The 22267-nt window shown below is 36.7% G+C and overlaps 1 protein-coding gene across 1 annotated transcript in view; it reads left to right on the top strand.

Annotated features, from left to right (window-relative positions):
• The window catches only part of SEMA6A (semaphorin 6A), a 177995-nt gene that overhangs the window by 65983 nt on the left and 89745 nt on the right, over positions 1 to 22267 (top strand). The window contains exons 2-3 of the mRNA XM_063295310.1: positions 17860 to 17995; positions 21220 to 21337. Of these exons, the coding sequence (XP_063151380.1) occupies positions 17896 to 17995; positions 21220 to 21337 (218 nt within the window). The 5' untranslated portion in view covers positions 17860 to 17895. The remainder of the gene's footprint in view (positions 1 to 17859; positions 17996 to 21219; positions 21338 to 22267) is intronic.

The raw sequence follows: 22267 nt of genomic DNA on the forward strand, positions 1-22267 counted from the left end.
GAGTGTGACCTGTGAAAGCTCTTAGACCCTAGTTTGATTTTGCCACCCACATTGACTTGGATCTTCCTGGACAAAAAGGATAGTATGATGGTTCTGGGAGCTGGTTAATCTTTGCTCTGACGTTTAAAAAAATCCTTAGGTTATTCTTTAATTTTGACATCTGATTTGTTTCTCATGTCTGTCTCCTTTGGTTGTAAGCAGTTGTTCAGTACCAGGGACCAGCTTTGATCTGTGACTGTGTCAGACTTTTTACAGATTCCTACTTTCTGGTTCATGGCTCACCTCAGATTGAAGCTCTTAACTTAATCCTTGCAGGGAAAAAACAGCTGCCCACCTGTATTCATGACTGCTAGTTGTCCAGTGCTTTCCTTCTAATGTATGGTAATCTTCATAATTTTAACAAAAAGAGACACTTCTGATGTCTCTTACAATTCCCAACAGTTGTGCCTTGAGCATTTAATAGTATCTTCCACATCCCAATAAAAAGCAAAACTGCAAATCCTTAGCACATATTCCCTTACTATTCTGGGATTTGGGGGACGGGATATTGGAACAGGCTTTTTGTTTCAGAAGTTTGACACAGCAGTGGATGACAAAGAAACGTGTGTTATTTGAACATTAGAAAGCTAAATAGTCAAGTGTCTTCCTTTTATGTTGCCTGGGAACATTCTTCTGATTTGTTGGGGTGACCTTTTTTAATACTCTTTCCCAGACCTTGTGTCTATGCTTGAAAGGGCAGGGAATATTTCCTGCACAGGAAAAGAATTACTTTGACTTGTTCCTCCAATGATTCAGCATGTGGATTAGCAGTTTCTCCTTCTCAAAAGGTAGCTCATCCATCATTGCCAATTCATATATTCATATACTGCAACTTTACAGTCTTTCTTTTAGCAGGCCTCCAAGCTGAAGCTTTTTGAAGAGAGTAGAGCATGCAGCTAACAATACAGCTATGCTCCTTTTTAGATCCTGATTTACTTGGTGCATTTTTCTTGTATATCCACAAATTTACAATCTATAGAGACATATCATTTAAAAAAGGAAGGAAGGAATTCAGAGAAAAATGTGCTTTGGGCATAAGCGTAACTCCCATGAAACGTATGGAATGGATATGTAAACCTGAATTGATGGTTATAATGTCAACGCTCTGGGTGAAAGAGCCTTACAGAAGGACTAATCTTCTGTTAGTAAAATAAAGTCTGCCAGTGGCCACGTTGGGAAATACTGTTAAGCTAGAATGGTTGAGAATCTGCCCTAGTGAACTCCCAATGTACTGCTTCATTGCTGCTGAGTTAAGTTCACTGGGTCCTTGCAGCTAGCAGGAGTGATTTAAAAAAGACAGAAGGCCTAGTTCTTGTGGTTTGTTTCCACTGCCAGAATTCTCAACCGTCCTGATCTAAAACAATTTTTGAAAGTCACCAATTACTGAAGTTGCATGTAGATCAAATTATTTGATATTCATCCTGAAATCCATTTGAGAATAAACTCAGCTATAGTTAGTAGACTTATTGCCTTGGAATTCATTTCTTGCAATCTATGACCAGCATAGTCTGACGGGAGGAGATGGGCAGGGATAAATTAGATAAATAAATAAAATAAATAAATAGTCTTGGAAGTTTTTATACAAATACAGGTAGTCCTTGCTTAGCAATCACAATTGGGACCATCCACTCCATCACTAAGCACCACGGTCACTAAGCAAAACATTACATGACCACAGCGGGCTTATCATCTCACTTCCCTTCAGTCATTGAGCAAATCACCTCAGTCATTAAGGGAAACATCACGTGACCATGACTTACAATTTACTTCTGCCTTCATAAACTCTGCTTGTCACAAGCCATGTCATGAATAATGATGGCGAGCAGGAAGGGGCTCCCATCCAGGGTGGAAAACGCATGCGTAGTACTGAGGAATTAAGCAGCCATTCAAAGAGACACAGATCAGGCCCGCCTTAGCTTTTGGGGTTTATATGTCTGGGTTTTTCCCACGCTTATTCAGTTTGTTAGGATTCTGTTTATGTAGCAGTAATAAACACTAGAGAACTACTCGTCTCAGTGTGATTCTCATTGTTAGGACAAGCCAGTTGCGAAACACACAGATGGTAATCACGTGACCATGGGAAGCTGCAACAGTCGTATATGCAAGGACTGTTCACAATATTTTTTTTACACCATCATAACTTTGAATGGTCACTAAACGAGGTAGTCAGTAAATGAGGACTACCTGTACACCACATACACCTTTGATAATGTTATAATAAAAATCGCTTAGAAAGAAGTCCTATAGACTTTTGAGAAAGTTCTATAATGGCCTTATGAGGTAACATCTTCACTAAACTGGCTCTTAGGATTACAGAATTATTTATCTTATTCGGTATACTTCTTTTCCAGAAGAAATCTGTATATTTTAGAGAACCAGTATGGTATAATAATTATGATGTTGAATTATATCAAGGAGAACTGCATTCAACCTTAACCTTGAAAGCTCAGTAGGTGACTTAGTAGGTGACTTGTGCCAATCATTATTTCTCAATCCAACTCACCACAAAAAGTTATTATGAGAAAAAAGTGTGTTCTCTTCTAGGAATCCTGGGCAACAGCTTTAGGTACTTTCTATAGGATCTGAACTTAAAATTTGCTTTTTCGTTGGCAAGATCACTCTGCTTGAGTAGGTTTTGGATGTTCCACTCTTAAAATGTTGCAACTAATGTGACTATGGTAGAAATACAGGGCAAGGATATACTGCATGAGTGACTGGTGTATTCAAGTTCTGATTTACATTTCAAAATGATGAGCATTTTTGGATCGTTAGCATGGCTTTGATCAGTATTTTTTTTTTCTGGATGATGTTTGTAATACATGGAAAGTTTCAACCGTTTATAAGAGAACACTGATTATTTTTGAAATGCATGCTACAAAAACTTGCTCCTCTAAAGCTAAATTAAGCAAAGCTGAAGCTTGGTTTCTCAGTAAACTACACCAACACAAGCCAACATTAGTTATCCATAATTACAACAAGATGGGCCAGGCAGTTTTATTACTCAACAATTGACTTAACTGTGAATATTTGCATTTATTTATTATATTATACTCATTTTAATAGAAGTCTACTGAAATATTTTAAAACAAAAAGATGCTGAAAATCAAGGGATATCACGTGTCTCCAATTTGGCTTGAAAAGTACTCTCTTTACAAATGTTCAAATCATGTTAAAGTTTGGGCTGTAATCCAGTGGTATATTATGAGAAATGATGAATTTGGATAGAGGTCTGGTTCATAATATTTATTTATTTGATTGTTTGATTGGTTTCTATATCTGCCCAGAGTCACTTGTCGAGATGGGTGGCAACAGAAATTAAACAAACAAATAAATAAATAAATTATTATTATGAGCCAGACCTCTATGCAAATTCCTCATTTCTCATAGATTTGGTCCCTAGAAAGTCCTTCCCTCTCCTAAGCCTCCAAAGCTTCCTTCCTTTAAAAAACCAGCTTACCAGATGGACATACAAAATAGCATATATGCATTTAATTTAGTCTTGAAATTACATTCCACATGGAAAAAAATCTAAACATGCAAAGGTCAGCTGTTCTTGAACCTGGAATGGGTATAGATTTTTTTTAAAGCTTTGGAGTAGTTTATTAGAGAGAATTTATCAATTTATTAAATGGAATCAAATATTTATGGCATTTGTGGCCCTTGTTTTGAAAAAAAAATTCTTATTCTTGTATACGTTGATGATTAATTGTGATATGCAGTAGAAAACAGAAAAATAATAGTTTGTCATAGGTTCCTGGCAATGAAAAGAGAGTCTGAGTTAAACCATGGTGGTCCCTAGCTCAGGCTCCTGTGATTACAGAAAGAAATACAAATCTGCTGATGGAAAGAAGGCTTGTGCTGTGCATCTGGGAGAAGCTGGCCTAAATCATAACACATGTAAAGAAATTATAATTAGAAAACTTTACCATGTTTTTTGCAGGCATTTAGGAGTATTGATTTATTTTATGCAACTTAATTAGTAGAATTGAGCAATGTGGTTCTGAAAGGCATAGCAAGTTTCATTGTTCCTTCTTTTCCCTTATTTAAAACAAACAATTCCCCCCAAAAATGTTACACTTGATCTTTGACGTAGATATACAAATATATCTATATTTGTGTAGATATTTGTATTTTTTTAAAAACGCATATGCTAGAGAGTATAGAAAGCCATTTGAGTAGCACAAATATTTCCCAGGCAAATACAGTACTGAAAAAAAAAAACTCTGTTTATTCCTGTAGTTTATCTCTTTTATATTAAAGATGCTGCAATGAAACAGCGACTGAATATTTTTTTCCCTTGTCAAAAACAGCACTTACTGCTGCATTTGGTGCTTAGTTTCACTGAAAATCTTGACAGACTTGTGGAACTCCACAATAGACCTACTTTTATCTCTTAAATGAACAAGCATTTCGCCCCCCCCCCCCGAATTGTCCAGGCATCTTTGTTTAGCCTCCAATAGAAGAGAATATCTGTAGCTCAGGGTTGAACTGTGGAGTCCTTGGTGCTCTCTGAGCTTGGTTGTTTGCTTGCAGTGAGTGTGGGGATTGCTCCCTGTTTATATACAGTGTATAAATAGGGAGGAAACCCCACACCCAATAGCACTGATGATGTTACCTAGTTGGGTAATGAAATGTCTGCAAGCAAACAACCAAGCTCAGAGAGCATGAAGAACTCCACGGTTGTATAGCCTGTTTCAGAGTTGGATTTTGTCATTATAAGTGTCTCTGCTGTTAAGTGAGAGAAATGGGTTGCTTTTGCTCTAGCATCAGACATTGTACTGTAACTCTTTTTCCAGGAAAAAAATGTAACTGCTTCTGGCAACAATTCATTTATGTCTAGATATACAATAGTTCGTTGCTGGAGTTGCTGTAGTAAGCATCCATGGGCTTAGTACAAAGCGATGGCCGTAAACGTTTGTTTCCTACACCCATTTGTGAATAGTCTTTTCAGCAGAGAACTGGTTCAGTTGTTCAAATCCTATGAATGATGATCTCTAGTTGATATTATTCTTGAGTCACACAACTTACATGTTAAGTGTACCTCTTCAAAGAAAGCAAAGGCCTAACACAATTCCTCTAATCTTTATACTCTTTCATTTTAAAGAGTGATTGATAAATCCTTCCCAGTAGCAGCATTCATCAAGGTCTAAACAATGGGATCATTTTATTATATTTCTCTAACGTTTTTGGTGGTGGTGGTGGTGGAATGATCCACGGTACAACATTCTGACAGTCTTATCTTAGTTTCCAGTTCCAGACACAAAATATGCGGAGTACAAGATATACCTTACGCTACCTTAGAACAAAGATGTTTGCAGGAGGAGAACAACGTCCTGCAGATTATGTATGACACCTTCCAGTATTTCGTGTTGAAGCTGGAAGGTATAAATGCATAACAGTATTTTTTGAATCGAGATAAATTATTGTGATATCTTTGTAAACTGTGTTTACCTTGGATCTCATCACAAATAAATGTGATGACCAGCTGTCTCATGTAATGTGCTGATCATAAGATTAAGATCCTGTTTAAAGAATGTTTAAGTAAATATTATGGGGTGGGTGTTTGCATTTCAAGAAACATGTATATTTTCTAGTATAATTTGAAGAATTGACTCTGAAGTGTGGACAGAGACATTTGGCCTTATATTAAAATTAAACTTCCAAGTGCAATCCAACATACAGATTGTAACCTATGGTTTACAGTCTTGTTCAAACCATCTGATGAGGTAATCCTGGAAGATTGATAGCTCCCAATTTCCACAATGTACTGTACATATCATGGAGGTTTATAGGTGCTGTACCTCAGTAGCAATTCCTACTCTTTGAAATAGCCCCCTGCTCAGAGTGAGATTGGCCCCCACAATGCTGGCCTTCGTTATTAAAAACAGAGTTGTTTCAGAGAGCTTTTGGTTATTCATGATGTCTAAATTGATTGTAATTACAACTCTGTTTTTAATAATATTATGGTTATTTATTTTAATTTGTATGGTAGGTAGGTAGGTAGATATTACTGTGAACTGTGGAAGGTTTTGGGATTGCAGCAGGTAAAAATGTCTAATAAAGCTCATTTTTTGTAGTTTTGTGTTGAAGACTGCATACATATTTAAGAGAGAATATATTTCCCATTAAAAGCTCTAAAATGAATCCCTGCATGGAGAATGAGAGGCTGGAGATATTGCACTAATCTATCCAAATCATGGGGAATGAGGGGATACAATGATAGGAATGCTTGTGGTTGGATTTCTACGGAGCAAAGCAGGTGGATGGATAGATGACTGAGTTGTGAGAAAGGCAGAGAAATAGAATGGAGGTGACATTGCAGGTATGTAACTTTGGTTGGAAGCCTAAATCCTCATGAGATTTGTTTTGCTTTGGGCTAGCATACTCTGAAGCCGTATGTTTTTTCCACAACCATGCTGTAAACCATGGTTTTGGGCTTATTGTAATGTGTGAACCCACCACATTGAGGTTGATTCAACAAACTTACGTTTTGGCCAAAGGGTGAATCCACTCACTGGGCTTTTCTGCATAATCTGTTAACTTTGGGTGGCAACAGTTCAGCATTTACACTGAGATTTCTTGAAAGGGTGATGTCATCCTCAGCTTGCCCATCCTGGCACAGAAGCAGCCTGGAATTGTACTTTCCTGCTTCACTTCAGAGTAGTGTTTTCTGGCTTGCACCAGCACAAGCTTGGCTATGCAGTTTCTTTGCTGCACTTCAATTCAGTCAGTGTTTGTGCTTCTATTAGTAATTATATGAAGTGCTGACATGCCCACTCCCGTCTAGTCACTGGTTGCTGTGAAAGCATTTTTAGTTTGTGTGCATATACAAAAAGTCTGAACTCCACTGTGGTTTGTGAAGTGAGTCTTAGGCATTTCATGGGGTCTTCTGTATCTCCAGTAAGCAATGTTTTGAAACACAGTTTCATCGCTTCCTACTGTATATTCTGTTTGGTTAGAGAGAACCAGAGAATCACTAGACCATTTTGGAGAAGTGACCAATTTGGAACCACAAATTTCACATTGTTCTTCAGTATAATGAAGTTGGAAAGCGAATTGAGAAATCTAGATTCAAAGTAACATCATGATGATAGTAGAAGTTTGGGAATGTTATGAGGGTCAGAATAAAGGATGTGCTGCAGATGATACAAGTTAGAAAACAACAGCTTTCAGATCTCATATTGCCCTTTTGGTAGGAACTTCAGTCAATATTTGAGAAGTGAGCCCCAAACATTAAAATAAATGCAGTTCACAGATCTGCAGCTGATAGCAGCACTTGGAAATAGCTGGCATATGGCTGCTCTGTTTTATTCAGCACTTCTGGTTCTGTATACTCAGTAATGAAGGCTAAAAACAGCAGGATAAGGAAACTCAAGCAGTTGCTGTTGTTTGTTTCCAGATATTTCACAAAGGGTGAGGGCTTAGTGTGGTTAATTTAAACTTCTGGCTGTAAGAGAAGATACGTCAGTTGAACGATTTCAGAAAATAATTTCATAGTTAAGTTCTGATCCTCTTACATTTATCTCTGCAATTCCACTTGCAATTTATTATGGTAAAAACAAATCCCCTCTAGGGCTATGAAATCATAATAGTGATGCGATTGACCATACATATTAAATTCAGCTGTCGGTCTATCTCCAGTAAGGCAGAAGAAGTATAGCTAAGAATCCTATATTCATAGCCTAGTAAAATTACTAGAATAGGCCAAGGTTCCAATGTACAGTAAAGAAAGAAGCTTCTCCTGTGATCTCTTGTAGCACTAGTTGGGAATTTGAGGCAGTGTGGGATACTTTATTACCATACATACATTGTCCCAAAGGTGCATGTATACTCCCATGCTACAGGTCATGGCATTCTCCTGTTTGACAACCCATCATGTACACGAAGAATGCTTTCATATCCTGTTTCAGCCATCTTTTCTCAAAACTAAATGCATAAGCTTTTCATTGCTTGTGTTGATATTCTCATTTTTTTATTTAGTTTTGAAGATACACGTTCTTTTTGTTGTTTGTCAATTTCAGCTCATTCTCTGTTTTAGCTTTAGAGTAAATATCTCTATAAATCCTAGTTACTATCTAAGTCTTCCTTGATGATCCCTTTTTCTACTTAGTAGATGTCTTCTTTTTGTTATTCATGTCTTTTCTACTCTTTTTGTGCAGCCAGATGGCCTCTCCTGTTGTATTCTTTTTTTTTCTTTGTTGTAATTGTTTGGAATTCTGCTTTTAGTACTTGTTTTTTTTTACTTTTCCACATCAGCTTCTCCTACAATGAATGCTACTTAATATTGCTCTGTAGTTATTACAGTCTTATCTTCAATAAACTCTAGTAATTTTTTATTGATTAGGATCAAATCAAGAAACTGATGCCCTTGTGCCTTCCTCCATTCCTGAAGGAGGCAGTTGTCAGCAAGAGATTTTGTGGTGGTTCTTCCCCTTTCTGAGTGTGTAGTTCCAGCTGGACATAGTGAGGGAAAAGAGATTAAATGCTTGGCAGAGTTTATCTACCAAAGTAATTTAGGGCAATTGAACACTCTGATCAGTACAATTTCTCTGAAGGTGATGTCTTACAATATCACCTGAGATTCATTTGAGCCTGTGAATCTCAAGGAAGTGGACAGATCTCTGTAAGGCCAGCTTTGCCACCTGTGGCATTTTATATCTGTTGTACCTGGCTTGTGAAAGCTGACAGAAATGGGAAGAGAGGGAAGTCAAGCTGCAGTGAATTCTTCTTTGCAGGAGGGTGCAAATATATGATGCCATATAAAGAGGTGGTTAGGGTCCCTCAAATCAGCTGTTTGAAATAATGTTTCCAGCCTCCTGTTTTGGAGAAAGGTTTTTGAGAAGGTGGTGGATAGCAACTAGGCTCTGGATAAAGTAGATTATCTACATTATTTGTAGTCTGGATATAGAACTCGTTGGTTGCTGTTGTCGATGACCTGTGGTAGGATATGGATAGAGGGAAATGGGACGGTTCTGTTGAGCCTCTCGGCAGCCCTCTGTACCATCAATCAAAGCATCTTTCTGGATTGTCTCAAGGACTGAAAGTGGAGAGCACTGTGCTGCAGTGGTTCTTCTCCTTTCTGAGTGGGCAGTTCCAGGAGGAACAGCTTAAGCCTCTGGTGCTTCCTTGTACTGCGCTCAAGCACTTAGCACTTTTCCCATTTACATGAAAGCACTGGGGAAAGTCATCCGTCAGCAGAGGGTGAGATACAGTTAGTATGCTGATAGTACTGAGCTTTATAGAACTAGCCTGGGCCAAACAGGAGAGGCAGCACTAGTGCTGGGAGACTGTTGGAACTGAGCAGCAGAAAACCTCTACTTGGCAAAACTTCTCATTTCCATTTATACCCCTGTTATTTTGCTGCTGAATTTCAGTGGCACAATAACAGAGTGCTGACAGACAGCATATAGCCCATGGGTTGCATTAACTGGCACATAAACTAAAGCCAAGCCAAGTCCCGGCAGATCAAATCTTAGGAAACTACTTTTTAAAGAGGATAGATTTAGGCCATGTAAAGTCATGGCCAACAATGAAACAATATTTGAGTATGTCAGAATAATTATAGCCCAACATGAATGCCGAGCCCATAATAAAGCAATGTTTTGCATATTGTTTACAGAAGTAGACAATTTGGAGCCCTCCAGATGTGATATCCTGAAATTCTCATAGGTCTCAATTAGCATAGTCCATTTTTAGGATGATGGGAGATGAAGTCCAAAATACCAAGTTGCATATCTCTAGATAGCATGCAAGTTACTTGTTAGATTAACTGGAGCATCAGCTTTTTAAGAATTATGAGACTAGTGAACCACAGTGCTCTTTTTTCTGATTCTGACCTTTATTTCTCTTCCATCATATCTTTGTATAGGTATGGTATATCTAGCGATCATATATGCAATGAATGGTCACAAAATGAAGGATTTAGCATTGATTTAAGTTACACATCTTCTGCTACCATTTACATTGGATGCAGCATTGTTTACTGTTTTCACTGTTGCCATGAGTTGCTGCTAAAGATACCAGTTGATCCTTAGGGGAAATCTATGCTAGGACTGATTTTGCTTTATTTAGAAAATGTACCTTATCAGTATAGAAGCAGCATAAGGGACAAATTAACTGTTCTATTTCCAGAAAAAAATAATTCAAGTTCCTCACAAACTGGAGTCTCAAGACAACCTGGGATTTGCTAGTAATACAATATGTTTATATCTGCATAAATGTGACTTCAGTAATTATAAAGATATTTCAGCCTCTGATATTTAATCCCTATAACGTAGAAACTAAATCATAGTGATGCATGCATGGATAATACATACTAAACTAAAAAGAAATTGTCAAAACTGGGGCAAAAGTCATCTTTTCAAAAATAGAGATAGCACTCCAGATAATCTCTGTAGGAATATGGCACAGCTTTAAAAGCTATAATATCATTCCTATCATAGGAAATGGCTTATTGCTAACAACTACCTACCAAATAGAACCAAGGTTACTAAGGACTTTGGACTATTGATTCTGGCTACAACCTTTTAGAGAAAAGACTTCCTTTGCTTCCAGCTGTAGTACAAATGAATGAACAATGCTAATGGAGAAATGGCATCAGTGACTTGATAAAAGAGCTGTGGGCTAGCTATTTCAAAATAAAATAAATAGGCAGGCTTTTTCAGCTACCTGAATTTCTGTTGTTATGATGTTGATGGGTTAAGTTGTCCTGCAAATATTTCACTGTCTTAAATTTTAGTTTAAAATGTTTTTGTTAACAGCCACAGGATGGCCTATAATCCTTTACATTCCTAGCTATTGTTATTCCAAGAAACTATTAAGGATAGCACATAGCCTGCATATTTCATGACTGGAACTTGGATGATCAGACCCTGTGAACCCCTCCGATTAAAATAGCTAATGAGGAGATCTTAGGGCTGTGTATGCTTCAAAAATGATGCAGAAGAAGGCATGCAGAATTCATACAAGCACACCACCTCTCTGCTGTTAATTAAAGCAGCTCATCTTTTTTCAGTCTTTCTCACAAATCCCCCCAAAAGAAGCTTCTGCTTTAACATGTCGACTCCTTAAAGTTAACGTGACTCTAACCTGAACATTCAAAGTGGGCTCAAAGCACTTATTACATGATGGCTTTTCAACATAAAAGTCACATCTAAGACCCTTGCTTCAATCCACCTTTTCACTTCCTAAATCATAATTGGAGCATTGTGCGTGACCAAGTACATTATGGATTGCATGCTGACCTGCGGTTTACTTAGTCATGATTTGTTATATAAGCCATAATTGGCCCAGTCCATAAATCATACTAAGTCATAAATCATGTTTTACAAACCACATTGGCTAGGTTTATATAATATGACAAACACTTTAAGCCAAACATGGGCGGGATGTGTGAGTCTAGTCAATGCCACATTTAGATATCAGGAAAAACTATGGATTATTCAGATGCCAAAACATTGTTTAAAAGAACATTTGCTTTAAAGGAAATGTATGTTTCTTATTCAGCAGAAGTATGAAACCAACTCTGTAAACACTATTAGTAAGATCTAAGATCTAATTTTTAAACAAAGATGTAATGTTTCTTATCAAGAATTTAGAGAATACAGTGATGAGCACTGTCATTAGCTAAACTCACCAAGCAATATTTAAACAAATCTAAGGAATCAGCCATAAAGTATGCCAAGAAGCTATTACATTTTGTAGATCTGGTTAGGCTTTTGGAATCCACTATATACCATTCTATCACATCATGCAAAGGAACATTCTGACAGTCATAACTATTCAGCTGTCCTTGCACCTGTCTAAATATTCCTTTTGCAAAGATGATTACTAAATTATGAATTTATCTAGAAGGATATGGTTGTCTCTGATCTATTTCCAACAGCTGGATATGTTTTTTTTTTTACAATCTCCCTTCCCAGCCTCTCTAATGAAAGTACATTTATGAAGAAAAGGACTTACGTTTTAAAATAAATGTTAGATCTAGAATGGTTTTAAACTACAGCAAATTGTAGAAATTATACTCTCTCAAAGAACTTGACCACATCCAGTGAAAATGCTCAGAAATGGGCTTAGAAAAAACAAGTAAGTTCTTTTTTCATGCAGCATATAAATTACTGTGCACAGCTTACATTATGTTAAAAGATGTATGATTCTAGCTTAGAAGTATAATAATAAAATAAGATAGCCCTAGCAATTGATAATTATGATAAAAAGTGAATCTTTATTTTCAGACCAACCTCTTATGAGAATGCTAAAGAACAAGATATACTTATCCACATTTTGTTTATTTTTATTTATTTTATTTATTAATCAAATTTATCACCGCCCATCTCCCAAAAGGGACTCTTCACTTCAAGAGGAAGATACAGAAAACATGCAAAATATTTATTTATGTTTGTCTTAGCCTTTTTTATTTATGCTAGGTGTCAAAAAAACAACTGTTTTGTATATGTTTATCTACACTGGAAACTACTAAAAAAATGTTTATTCTAGTTCTTAAAAAATGGAAGTTGCCACCCTAAACATACAATGCAATCCTATACATGCTTATGTAGAAATAAATCACAAGGGCGATATTATAGGAAAATATGCTTTAGGATTGCAACCTTTCTCCAAAACCCTTTGTATGTTGATTCAGAAGTAAGGTTCATTTAAAACACTACATGTTTTGTGAATAAACATGTATGAGATTATAATGCACATTCATTAAAAGTTTTTCTATGTCTGGATAACACTTCTTTTAAAAGAAGAAATAGGTAGAAGTCATTATTTTTAAATGTGCATTTAAAATAATTACTAGCTTGTACAATCTATCAGTATATACAGTATTTGCAAAGAAATAATTTAATAACACTTGAAAATTACTGTTTGACCTTTATCTGCATTTTCTGCCAATGCTTTGCATGGGAGGACATTTAGTTGGAAACAGGTTTTGTCATACGTCCAGCTATGATGAGGATTTTTTCAAAACAGTTATTTTTCTTCCTTAAAAATAAAAATGTGTAAATGTCAATAAAAGTCTTGCTGAGCATCCTCAAAGCCTAATATTACTCTTTTGTTATCATAATATATATATTGCTTAGTCTGAAACATATTATCTGTCTATTTCTCTGTGTGTCTGTATTATTTCCTTCACCAGTTTCTTCCTATTTAAGCACATACAGAAAAGTATTTAAAGTGCGAGAGTCACAGTGATTGGTTTGGAATAGAAGCATTAAGTTGCTTTGATTTTCCAAAACACAATATATTTAAACAATGTACTAAAAGACCGAATAACTTGTCCAAAGTCTTCAGCACTTCTCCACTGGATTTTAGAATCATAATGTGTTAATCTTTTTGTGGAAAACACTTGTGCTTAAAGAAACTGGAAATTTACACCCAATTCGTTTGGCTATTTCCAAAAGAATCCATAGGAAGTTGCTACAAATGTTGAGGGCAAATATAGGGATATGCTTAATACATTAGCAGCTCTCTTTGTTCTTCTGACTGAGTTAGATTAGGAATAATAGATTGGAACCATGTCAGCTATGGATTTGGGAAAATAATAGAATAGTGACATATGGAGAATAGAAGTAGACCCTTGCAGCATCTTACAGGCTAGTGATTTTATTTCCAGATTCATTATTGCAAACCACAGTCTACCATGAGATAATATATTCTTGAGAAAGGAGTAATTTATATACACTGTGCTGGAATGTCTAGCAGGCCCTGGGAATACAGGGCAGGAAACAAGACTGTTGCAAAAGAAAGATCTCAACACATGGGAGGGAGAAGCATGAGAAAGACTCTGCTAGGCATAAGTTGAGCTGGGGAATGATTTTGACAGGCTTTCAGCTAGCAATAACAATCTTTTCAAAAGTCCATTGGTTCTTGTTTCCTACATTTGCCTGTCTGGAAGGGATTGGTATACATACAGGTGTTTTAGGGGTAAAACAGAAAGGGGAATGCTAAAAGGAAAGGCACAGTTACATATAAATACTGACAGTAAATAGAAGAGGTGTGTCATAATATAAGTACAGATAGTCCTCATTTAGCAACCACAGTTGGGACCAGTAACTTGGTCATTAAGCAAAATGGTCACTAAGTGAAACCATGACTGGGCTTATGATCTTACTTCAGCTTTCCTTTGCTTAACAGACCTGCGAAGGTCATAAATGTGAGGATTGGTCACAAAGTTACTTTTTCATCACTGGAAATGCTTGCTCATTATTAAACAAGGACTACCTGTCATTAAACAAGGACTACCTGTAGCAGAAATTGTATAATGTTTGAAATAGTTTTACTTAAATGATTCCAGAAACAAGCTAAGCGATGATGATGATGATGATGATGATGATGATTTCCATTTAAGGTTGTCTTTACCGTATTTACCTGGAACAATACAGAAAATCCAGCAAGGAAAAAGAAGCACTCTGCATCACATAGCAGGTTTTTTTTCCCCCAATGCAACAGGACATTGGAAATAAATTAGAATTTTCTGAAAACTGAACAGAATGGGACCAAATCTGATATGGCAAAAGGAAGCAGCAAAAGAAAGGCTAAATTTGAGCCATTGTAAGGGTTTAGAAAGAATTCTAGAAGCCATGCTCTGCATGAATTCCCTAACTTGTTATTCTTTCCAACCCAACTAAATGCTTTACCCTTTACATGAGCTTAGGACTGACCATCTATCTTCCAAAATCAAAATGGTATGGGACCAAATTTGGTGTAGGAGGAGAAGCCAGCCCCCCTCCCCAAAATCAAGTCTGAAAATGGGCCTAAAACCAAAGGCTGCACAGAAAATACTTCCCTCAATGCATAGCTATGGAAAAGGTTATAGGTCAGTGATTTGGAATGCTTCCAATGGTTTCTTAAGCCCTCTTCCCTCCTTATAATGTGTCTCAGAGTCAAACTGCTATTAAGGGATTCAAAAAAATTCCAGAGGCCATGCCCTGCATGCTTGCTCTATCTTATTTTGTTAAGAGTTAAAGATGAATTCTACCTTCATACTTCTCCTAAGCATATAGTTATTAGGTAGCTCATGGGCTGACAAATCAACATAAAGTACTTATCCTTCTCTGGAGGTTCCCTGTATCCCATGTTAATAGGAATTAATCATTATTAATAGTCAGCTTAATCTTGTGAGTGAAAATATAATTAAAACATCAATGACTTGATTCATTTTCTTTGGATAAATATCCTTTTTTCTATTCGATTTCCAGAAGAGTATGATACTTGTCCAAAGAGAGAAAAAAAATTGAAAAACTTTAAAAAAAAAAATTTGCTACCCTAAAATGTGTTTGCAGAAGTCACCCCAAAAAAGTTTAAACAATATCAGTGTGATATTTCATATTTGCTTGTATTTCTGAACTTCTTAAATGAACTTTTTATGAAAAAGCAAACTTTTTTTTCTTAGGACATAGAGTTTAAATAAATATAGTGTGATTATCGTTCTAATATTTACAGTAATAGGTCATTCTGTAGAGTCCATCAATCCCTGCTGTTCTCCTATGAGTATGAACACTCTTGGTCAAAGATGAAAGGTCCCCTGTGCAAGCACCGAGTCATGTCTGACCCTTTGCTTTCGCAACATTTTCTTGGCAGACTATAGTGGGGTGGTTTGCCATTGCCTTCCCCAGCCGTCACCTTCCACAGCAAGCTGGGTACTCTTTTTACTGACCTTGGAAGGATGGAAAGCTGAGTCAACCTGAGCCAGCTACCCGAGAATCCAGATTCTGCTGGGATTGAACTCAAGTCGTGGGGAGAGTTTCAGTTGCAATACTGCCACCTACCACTCTAGGCCACATGAGGCTTCTCATGAACACTCTTATGATCATTTTATTCTGAAACTTTATTATGCTTGTACTGGAAGAGAAATAGTTTGATAAATGAGCAAAAGCATGCATGAGCTGCAGTGAGATGTCAAGCATAATCCAACTTCAGTGGGGTGGAATTCCTGTTAGCAGTATTTTTCCCATGCTTAAATAAACAGTGTAAAGTTCATTTTGGACTGTAACCTGAGCTGAAGGTCTGCTTCCCACTTCCTAGACTGTCTGAACAGGGATTTGTAGGGCACTGTTTATGCAACTGCCAACTTATATATAAAAAAGATGACTTTCTACTCATGTTGATAGACATCTTCCTTTCCCAACCTGGAACCTTCTAGATGTGTTGGACTTCAGTCAGTTTGGGACATTAGGTTGGGAAAGTTGAAAATACATGAGCTGTGAAGCAGAGTCTGCTGATGTAATGTCAAAGCTGAAAAGTTGCTTATGAGTTAGTTCCAGTATACATAGGGCTATGAATCTGGACTGCAAAAACCAAGATGACTACTAGTTGGCTGCAAAGAAGACTATAACTTCTTGCTGCCATCTCATGATTATCTGGATTTTTGCAGCCCAGATTTTGTAGTCCTAAGTATAAAGGTCATTTATTTTAATTACATGCAAAGAATGGGTGACTCTTGTGCATGTTTAAGTTGCTTAAATTTATTTCCTGTGATTGTTCACACAGCTGCTTCCCTCTGGTGTAAACATACATGACTCTGAAAATGTGGTTCCCACTCCCATCTCCTTTACATGTATTCCTAGGTTGGTAATTTTAAAATTATGTTTATGGTTAAACATAAGCAATTAAAAGTAATATAATTTCCCTTGCATAATTTAAGATTCTTCATAGTGTATTAAGAAATATGCAACTCTCCACCTTAACTGTATTAGGTGTTTTAATTTAATATCTTATACCTGAATCACAGAATTAATCACTGTTAATAACTGGACAGATAAGCTAATATTGGCTGTGAAATTTCATTCTGAAATAAAGCAGAGCTTATTAATGCTTGTTTTGATGCAAGGAAAAGATACATATGTATTAATATTACAGTTTCAAAAGAGTTAGGGTTAGTGGTTTATATATGTCATGAGTAAGGATGGCGAGCAGGGGGCTCCCATTCAGACTGTCAAGCGCATGCGTAGCACTGATGAATTGTTCAGCCATTCAAAGAGACACAGATCGGGACCACCTTAACCCTTGGGGGTTATATGTCTGGGTTTTTCCCACGCTTCTTCAGTTTGTTAGGATTCCTGTTAAGTACTAGCAATAAATATTAGAGACCAGTTCATTGTCTCGGTGTGTTTCCTGGTTGTTAGGACAATATGGATCAAATGGACTTTCTCAAACTTAGTTACAAAGCTTTAATTTTCTTTGCATAAAAACTGGAATGATAGACAAGCACAAACTAAAACAACTTTCTTGAAAAAAATAAAAATTTCCTTAACATTTTGAAATTCTGGAAAATAATGAAAACTGGACAGAATGGGATTAAAACCCGCTCCTATACTAATTATAGGTTCAAGACCCCCATGAAATTTGCCTAGGCATATAAACCTCTCATTTTACACGTGAGAATTTGTGTAACAAAGTGCTCCCCATATTTTTCTTAGTAAGTTAATTAAAATTAATATTTTAACTAGAAGATAATTCTGTTAATTCAATAATTAGAGCTAACTTGGCTTTTAAAACTGGCTGTGGACACTAACCCTCAGAGGACAAAGTTTCTTATTGGAGAGTAAAACATCAATGCAGGACAGAAAATGTTCTCTGGTAGTTATAGCAACTTCTAGGGGCAGAGAAGATGCCGTTGCTGCCCGGTGTTAATGCTTATTTTCAGACTGTTTTTTTTCCTTTTAAAATAAATACATGTAATATTTTATTGTGCATATCGAAAAGGCAGAAGAAGTCTTTGTTACTCAATGGCTTTGGAGAATATATCTTTGTTTATAGTGTCTAAGAATTAGTTGATAAAAAAAAAGCTCTTATTCTCTTGTTTGTATTTCACAGGGTGAAGTGAAGGAATAGTCTCCCAGTTGAACTACTATGAGGTCAGAAGCCTTGCTGCTATATTTCACACTGCTACACTTTGCTGGGGCTGATTTCCCAGAAGATCCTGAGCCAATCAGTATTTCGCATGGCAACTGTAAGTATGAAAGGCAGGGAAATTGCAGGAATATTTTCTCCCCCTCCCCTCCCGGTATCAGGCCATAGCTTATTGCTGAGCAAGATTGAGGGCTGCAAGCTTTAGCAGGGCAAAAACATCCTTTCCTCTGCATCCTCTGAGAACAACCAGACTCTTTCACCTTCCCGGTCACAACCTTACCTATTCGTTGGTGCAAAACAATTCACTTTATCTCTGTTTTCAGGGCCAGTCTTATAGAAGAACTTTTAGTTATCATTCATGTCTCTAAACCTTGTTCTAAACAGTCTCATGTCACTGTTCCTCAGCATGTTAAACTTTCCAGTCACATCTTTTTCTTGAAAAATATTAGGCAACATTTCTTTCATAACCAAAATGAAAGGGACAAAACAAAAGCACTCCATTCCCTGAAACAAGAGGAATTAACCTTTGCTGTTGTTCCAGATCAGCACAATTCTGAACATACTGTTCAGAACTGAATGATTATTCGTTTAACTAACCTGCTATCTATCTATGTATTTATTTACTGTATTTATTCACACATATGTAGCAATAAACATACTACTTGCTAAGCCTTTGCAAGTCTAATGTAAAACAGAACTAAAGAACACAAAATAGTTTCCATTTGAATCCATGTGAAAATGGCAGTTTGCCTGGAAGAAGAAGGTTAGTACACCATTCTGTTCCCCATTGGGATTCAGATGCATCAAAGAGAAAGCATTTGCAATGTCTAGCTTTAAAAAGGTCATAAAATGCTTAATGTAGAACTTCAGTGTCAAAAGTGCTACAAATTGAGTACATCATTGTTAAATACTACAAATTAAGTACTTCCAAACCCCATCAGAATGCACTGAGGAGTTTTTAAGTATTTTGTAGTTCATAGTATTTAATTGGGATGTAAACAAAATAATAAATTAAGGATCATTTTTTTTATTTTGATGAATATAAAGTAATACAGGAGGAGTTGCAGATGGATACTGGAGGTCTCAGAAAATTCTATTTCATCGTGGCTACATGCATATAAACTTCTTTTAAAAGAAACTATCTTTAATTGACCTTTAATGTCACAGCAGACCCACTAAACTAGACATAAATTGATATTGTCCTGGGCTTTCTCAAGTTTAGAGATTGAAGGGTTTCCCATGAGGATATATTTGGTGCAAGCCATAAAAGCACAAATCAAACACTGAATTTGATTTGAGAGAGATGGTGCTGGAAATCAGAAGCTAAAGGGTTTAGCTAAATTTTCTAGCTTAGTTCATGAAAGAAAGGGACACTGAAACAAGCTAATGTTCTGTATCTTAAGTTTCAATAATAGAAGTAGATGCATTAATAATATTTAATTGGAACTCGGCTTATTTCCTGGCTTTATGTCTACTTAGGATATTTTCATTTGAATTATATAATGGGGAATAATCTGCCAAATTAACTTTTGAGAAAAGGTTTACTGTATTCCTGACCGTATTGTCTGCATGTTCAAAAAAAGTTACACGCTATGCTGGGCAACTGGCATGGTGCATCTTACACAGATTTATTTACTTATCAGGCCAGTGGTCAACTTTACCAAGTGAAGGAAGGAATGGGCACAAACTCATTTTATTTCATCCTAATTTGAGGCACACAATCCATATGGAAGTCTTAAGTTGTTGTATTTTAAGTTTAGGAAATCAACTCTCTTAAAGTACCTGCATCTCCATCTCACCCAAATTCCAGATGTAAACATTTCATTGAACTTTGAAGAAACATTATACCAACTCAAATCCTAAACTGTTTCCCTATTATTTAAGAAAGAAATTAATCCTGGTAATGATGAGTTGAAGTTTCCTGTCCTATTGATTCTGTACTTCAGTGTTAAGGCAGAAGGGCAAGAAATAAATCCATTAAATCAGGTTTAAGAAATTTTTATTCAGCTACAGATTACCTTTTTTTATACAGAGAGGTAATATAGTGGCATTATCAGAATGGGACTAGAATTGGAGTGGGGGGAGAATGGGTGCATGAGTGTTTTCTGCATTAAGCCTAAATAACCTTGCACACCAATTTTAGTTGTTTTCTGCTAAGGATTGTGGAAAACTAGGCCTAGTATTTTAGTGGATGGTCATGACTGGTATGATCTGGTATGATTTTTTTTTTATTTGTAAGCCACTCAAAGTCACTGGCACAATGAGATGGGCAGTGTAGAAATTTGATCGATCAATCAATTTCAGTATTCGCAGATTCCTTTCCCTTGGCTTAAGCAATAAATTACTAAACTGCAGGGGAGTTTCCTTAGTTCCCTTATTTTATCAGTCATGCCAATCTCCCTTTTACTTCTATCACTATTTATTCATCTCTGCATTTTGGGTTATTAACAGTCATCAAAATGTTTTTTGTTTGGGTTTGGGTTTTTTTCAGTAGCCAAAAAGGCTCTATTTTTGTTATGTGTACTTAACCTATGAGATGCGTATGAACACAAACGTATTGAATTGGACAGAGTACCTACTGCTTCTAAAGTTTTATAAGGTTAGCCTCCATTTGAGGGCACTTCAGACATTTCAGAAAATAATAAAATAAAAAAAGAAGATAACTTACTTTCCAATAAAAACCTTACAAAACAGTTTGCAAAGAAAATAAAAATACATTGTCTTTACTAGTACAAAACTCTGAAATTATTAAGTTCAATGAATGAGTCCCTCTGATCTCTCCCAAAAGCATGGTTAGTATGTTGCCCTGTGCAAGCAGCCTGTAATCATGTCCATTTATTCTAATCACAAAACAGTGTGGCTATTGGAGTAATTACTAGATTCTTGTAAAACATCTTATCCTGACAGATCAACTTTGCTAATCCAGGTCTAGCTGTTTAGAATGCGGCAAAGACTGACAAGAAAGCCAAATGTAACTGTTAAATATTTAAATGCCTAAAGGAAGTTTTCTTAACATAGGCACACTAGATGTGTTGAGCTACAAATATCATCAGCCCTAGGCAGTATAGATAGTTCTCAAGGAAGATCAGAGATGTACTTTAGACTTTCTGAGGGCATCACGTTCTGAAGAAAATGATGATGATGGTGATGAAGATGATGATGGATATAACAACCAATTGCTTTACAAAACAGAAGACTATGATCAATTGGATTATTGCTGTGTGATTTAACTATAATCAGAACCATTTTAACTAAAGCACCTAGGGATCTGTCTATCTCTATTGCTTTTCTTGCTTTTATTTCAATCTTCTCTGCTTTTTATAGATACAAAACAGTATCCAGTGTTTGTGGGTCACAAACCAGGACACAACACTCCACAAAGGCACAGACTGGACATCCAGTTGCTCATGATAATGGACAGAACCCTCTACATTGCTGCTAGGTCAGTATTGTTCCATACGATGCCTTGTTTTTTATAATGTATACAGGCATAATTTGGGGGATTGCCTTCATTTAATGTTTTCTTTGGGTGATATCCAACACCTAGCAAAATTTGAACGTTTTTCCTTTTTTTTTTTCTTTCCCTCCTAAAGCTGCTCACATGCTCTCAAGCAGCGTTTCAACATAGTCCTCCACATAGTTCATCCTGTGTCCCATTTTCCCAAGTTTCTGGCCTAAGCTCTCTTCAACTGGCCAATAAAAGTGTACAAAAATGCCAGGTCAGCTGCTTCCCCTCTCTTGCCCTTCCCTTCTCTTCCCTTCCCTTCCCTTCCCTTCCCGCATTTGTTTTTCATGGGGGAAGGGGGATGGCAACTGGTTTCTTTGTGAGGAGTTGACCCTCAAAGCAAGAAGGTGGGGGTTCTGGCCACTGGAAGGCTGGTTGCCTCATACCTCCTAAGGAAACACTGCAAAAACGTCTTCACAGTATTTCCTCTGGGGCTTGGCTCGGCTTCCCAAGCTGCTCTCAAGCCCCATGGCATTGGGGGCAGCACTTACATAAGTTCAATATTCACCTGTGGAAATGGGCTACATTTTTTTCATAAGATTTAAGAAATCTGTGGTGCATAGTCTGAGGATGGGAGAGGGAGAAAACTGAACCAGTCTATTCTGTCAATGGAAGCAACTTTTGCTAAAGGAATCATGTAGTTGGATTCCACAATGCTCCATTAGATTTCTTTCTAACTCAAGACAAGAATACAGTAGTACACATGACAGACAATGTGAAGTCTTCTAGTTTCCTATGAATTTGGGAGCTGATCCTGAATCACTGCATAAATCAACCTCATACCTCTCAAGCTTACCTCCAACTCAGGCCTGGTCTACATGTTACAGTAGGTTCACATTGCTGCCATTTCTCTGTGAGTCTATTAGT

The sequence above is a fragment of the Candoia aspera genome, chromosome 2, assembly GCF_035149785.1.
Source record: "Candoia aspera isolate rCanAsp1 chromosome 2, rCanAsp1.hap2, whole genome shotgun sequence".
Taxonomy (NCBI): Eukaryota; Metazoa; Chordata; class Lepidosauria; order Squamata; family Boidae; genus Candoia; species Candoia aspera.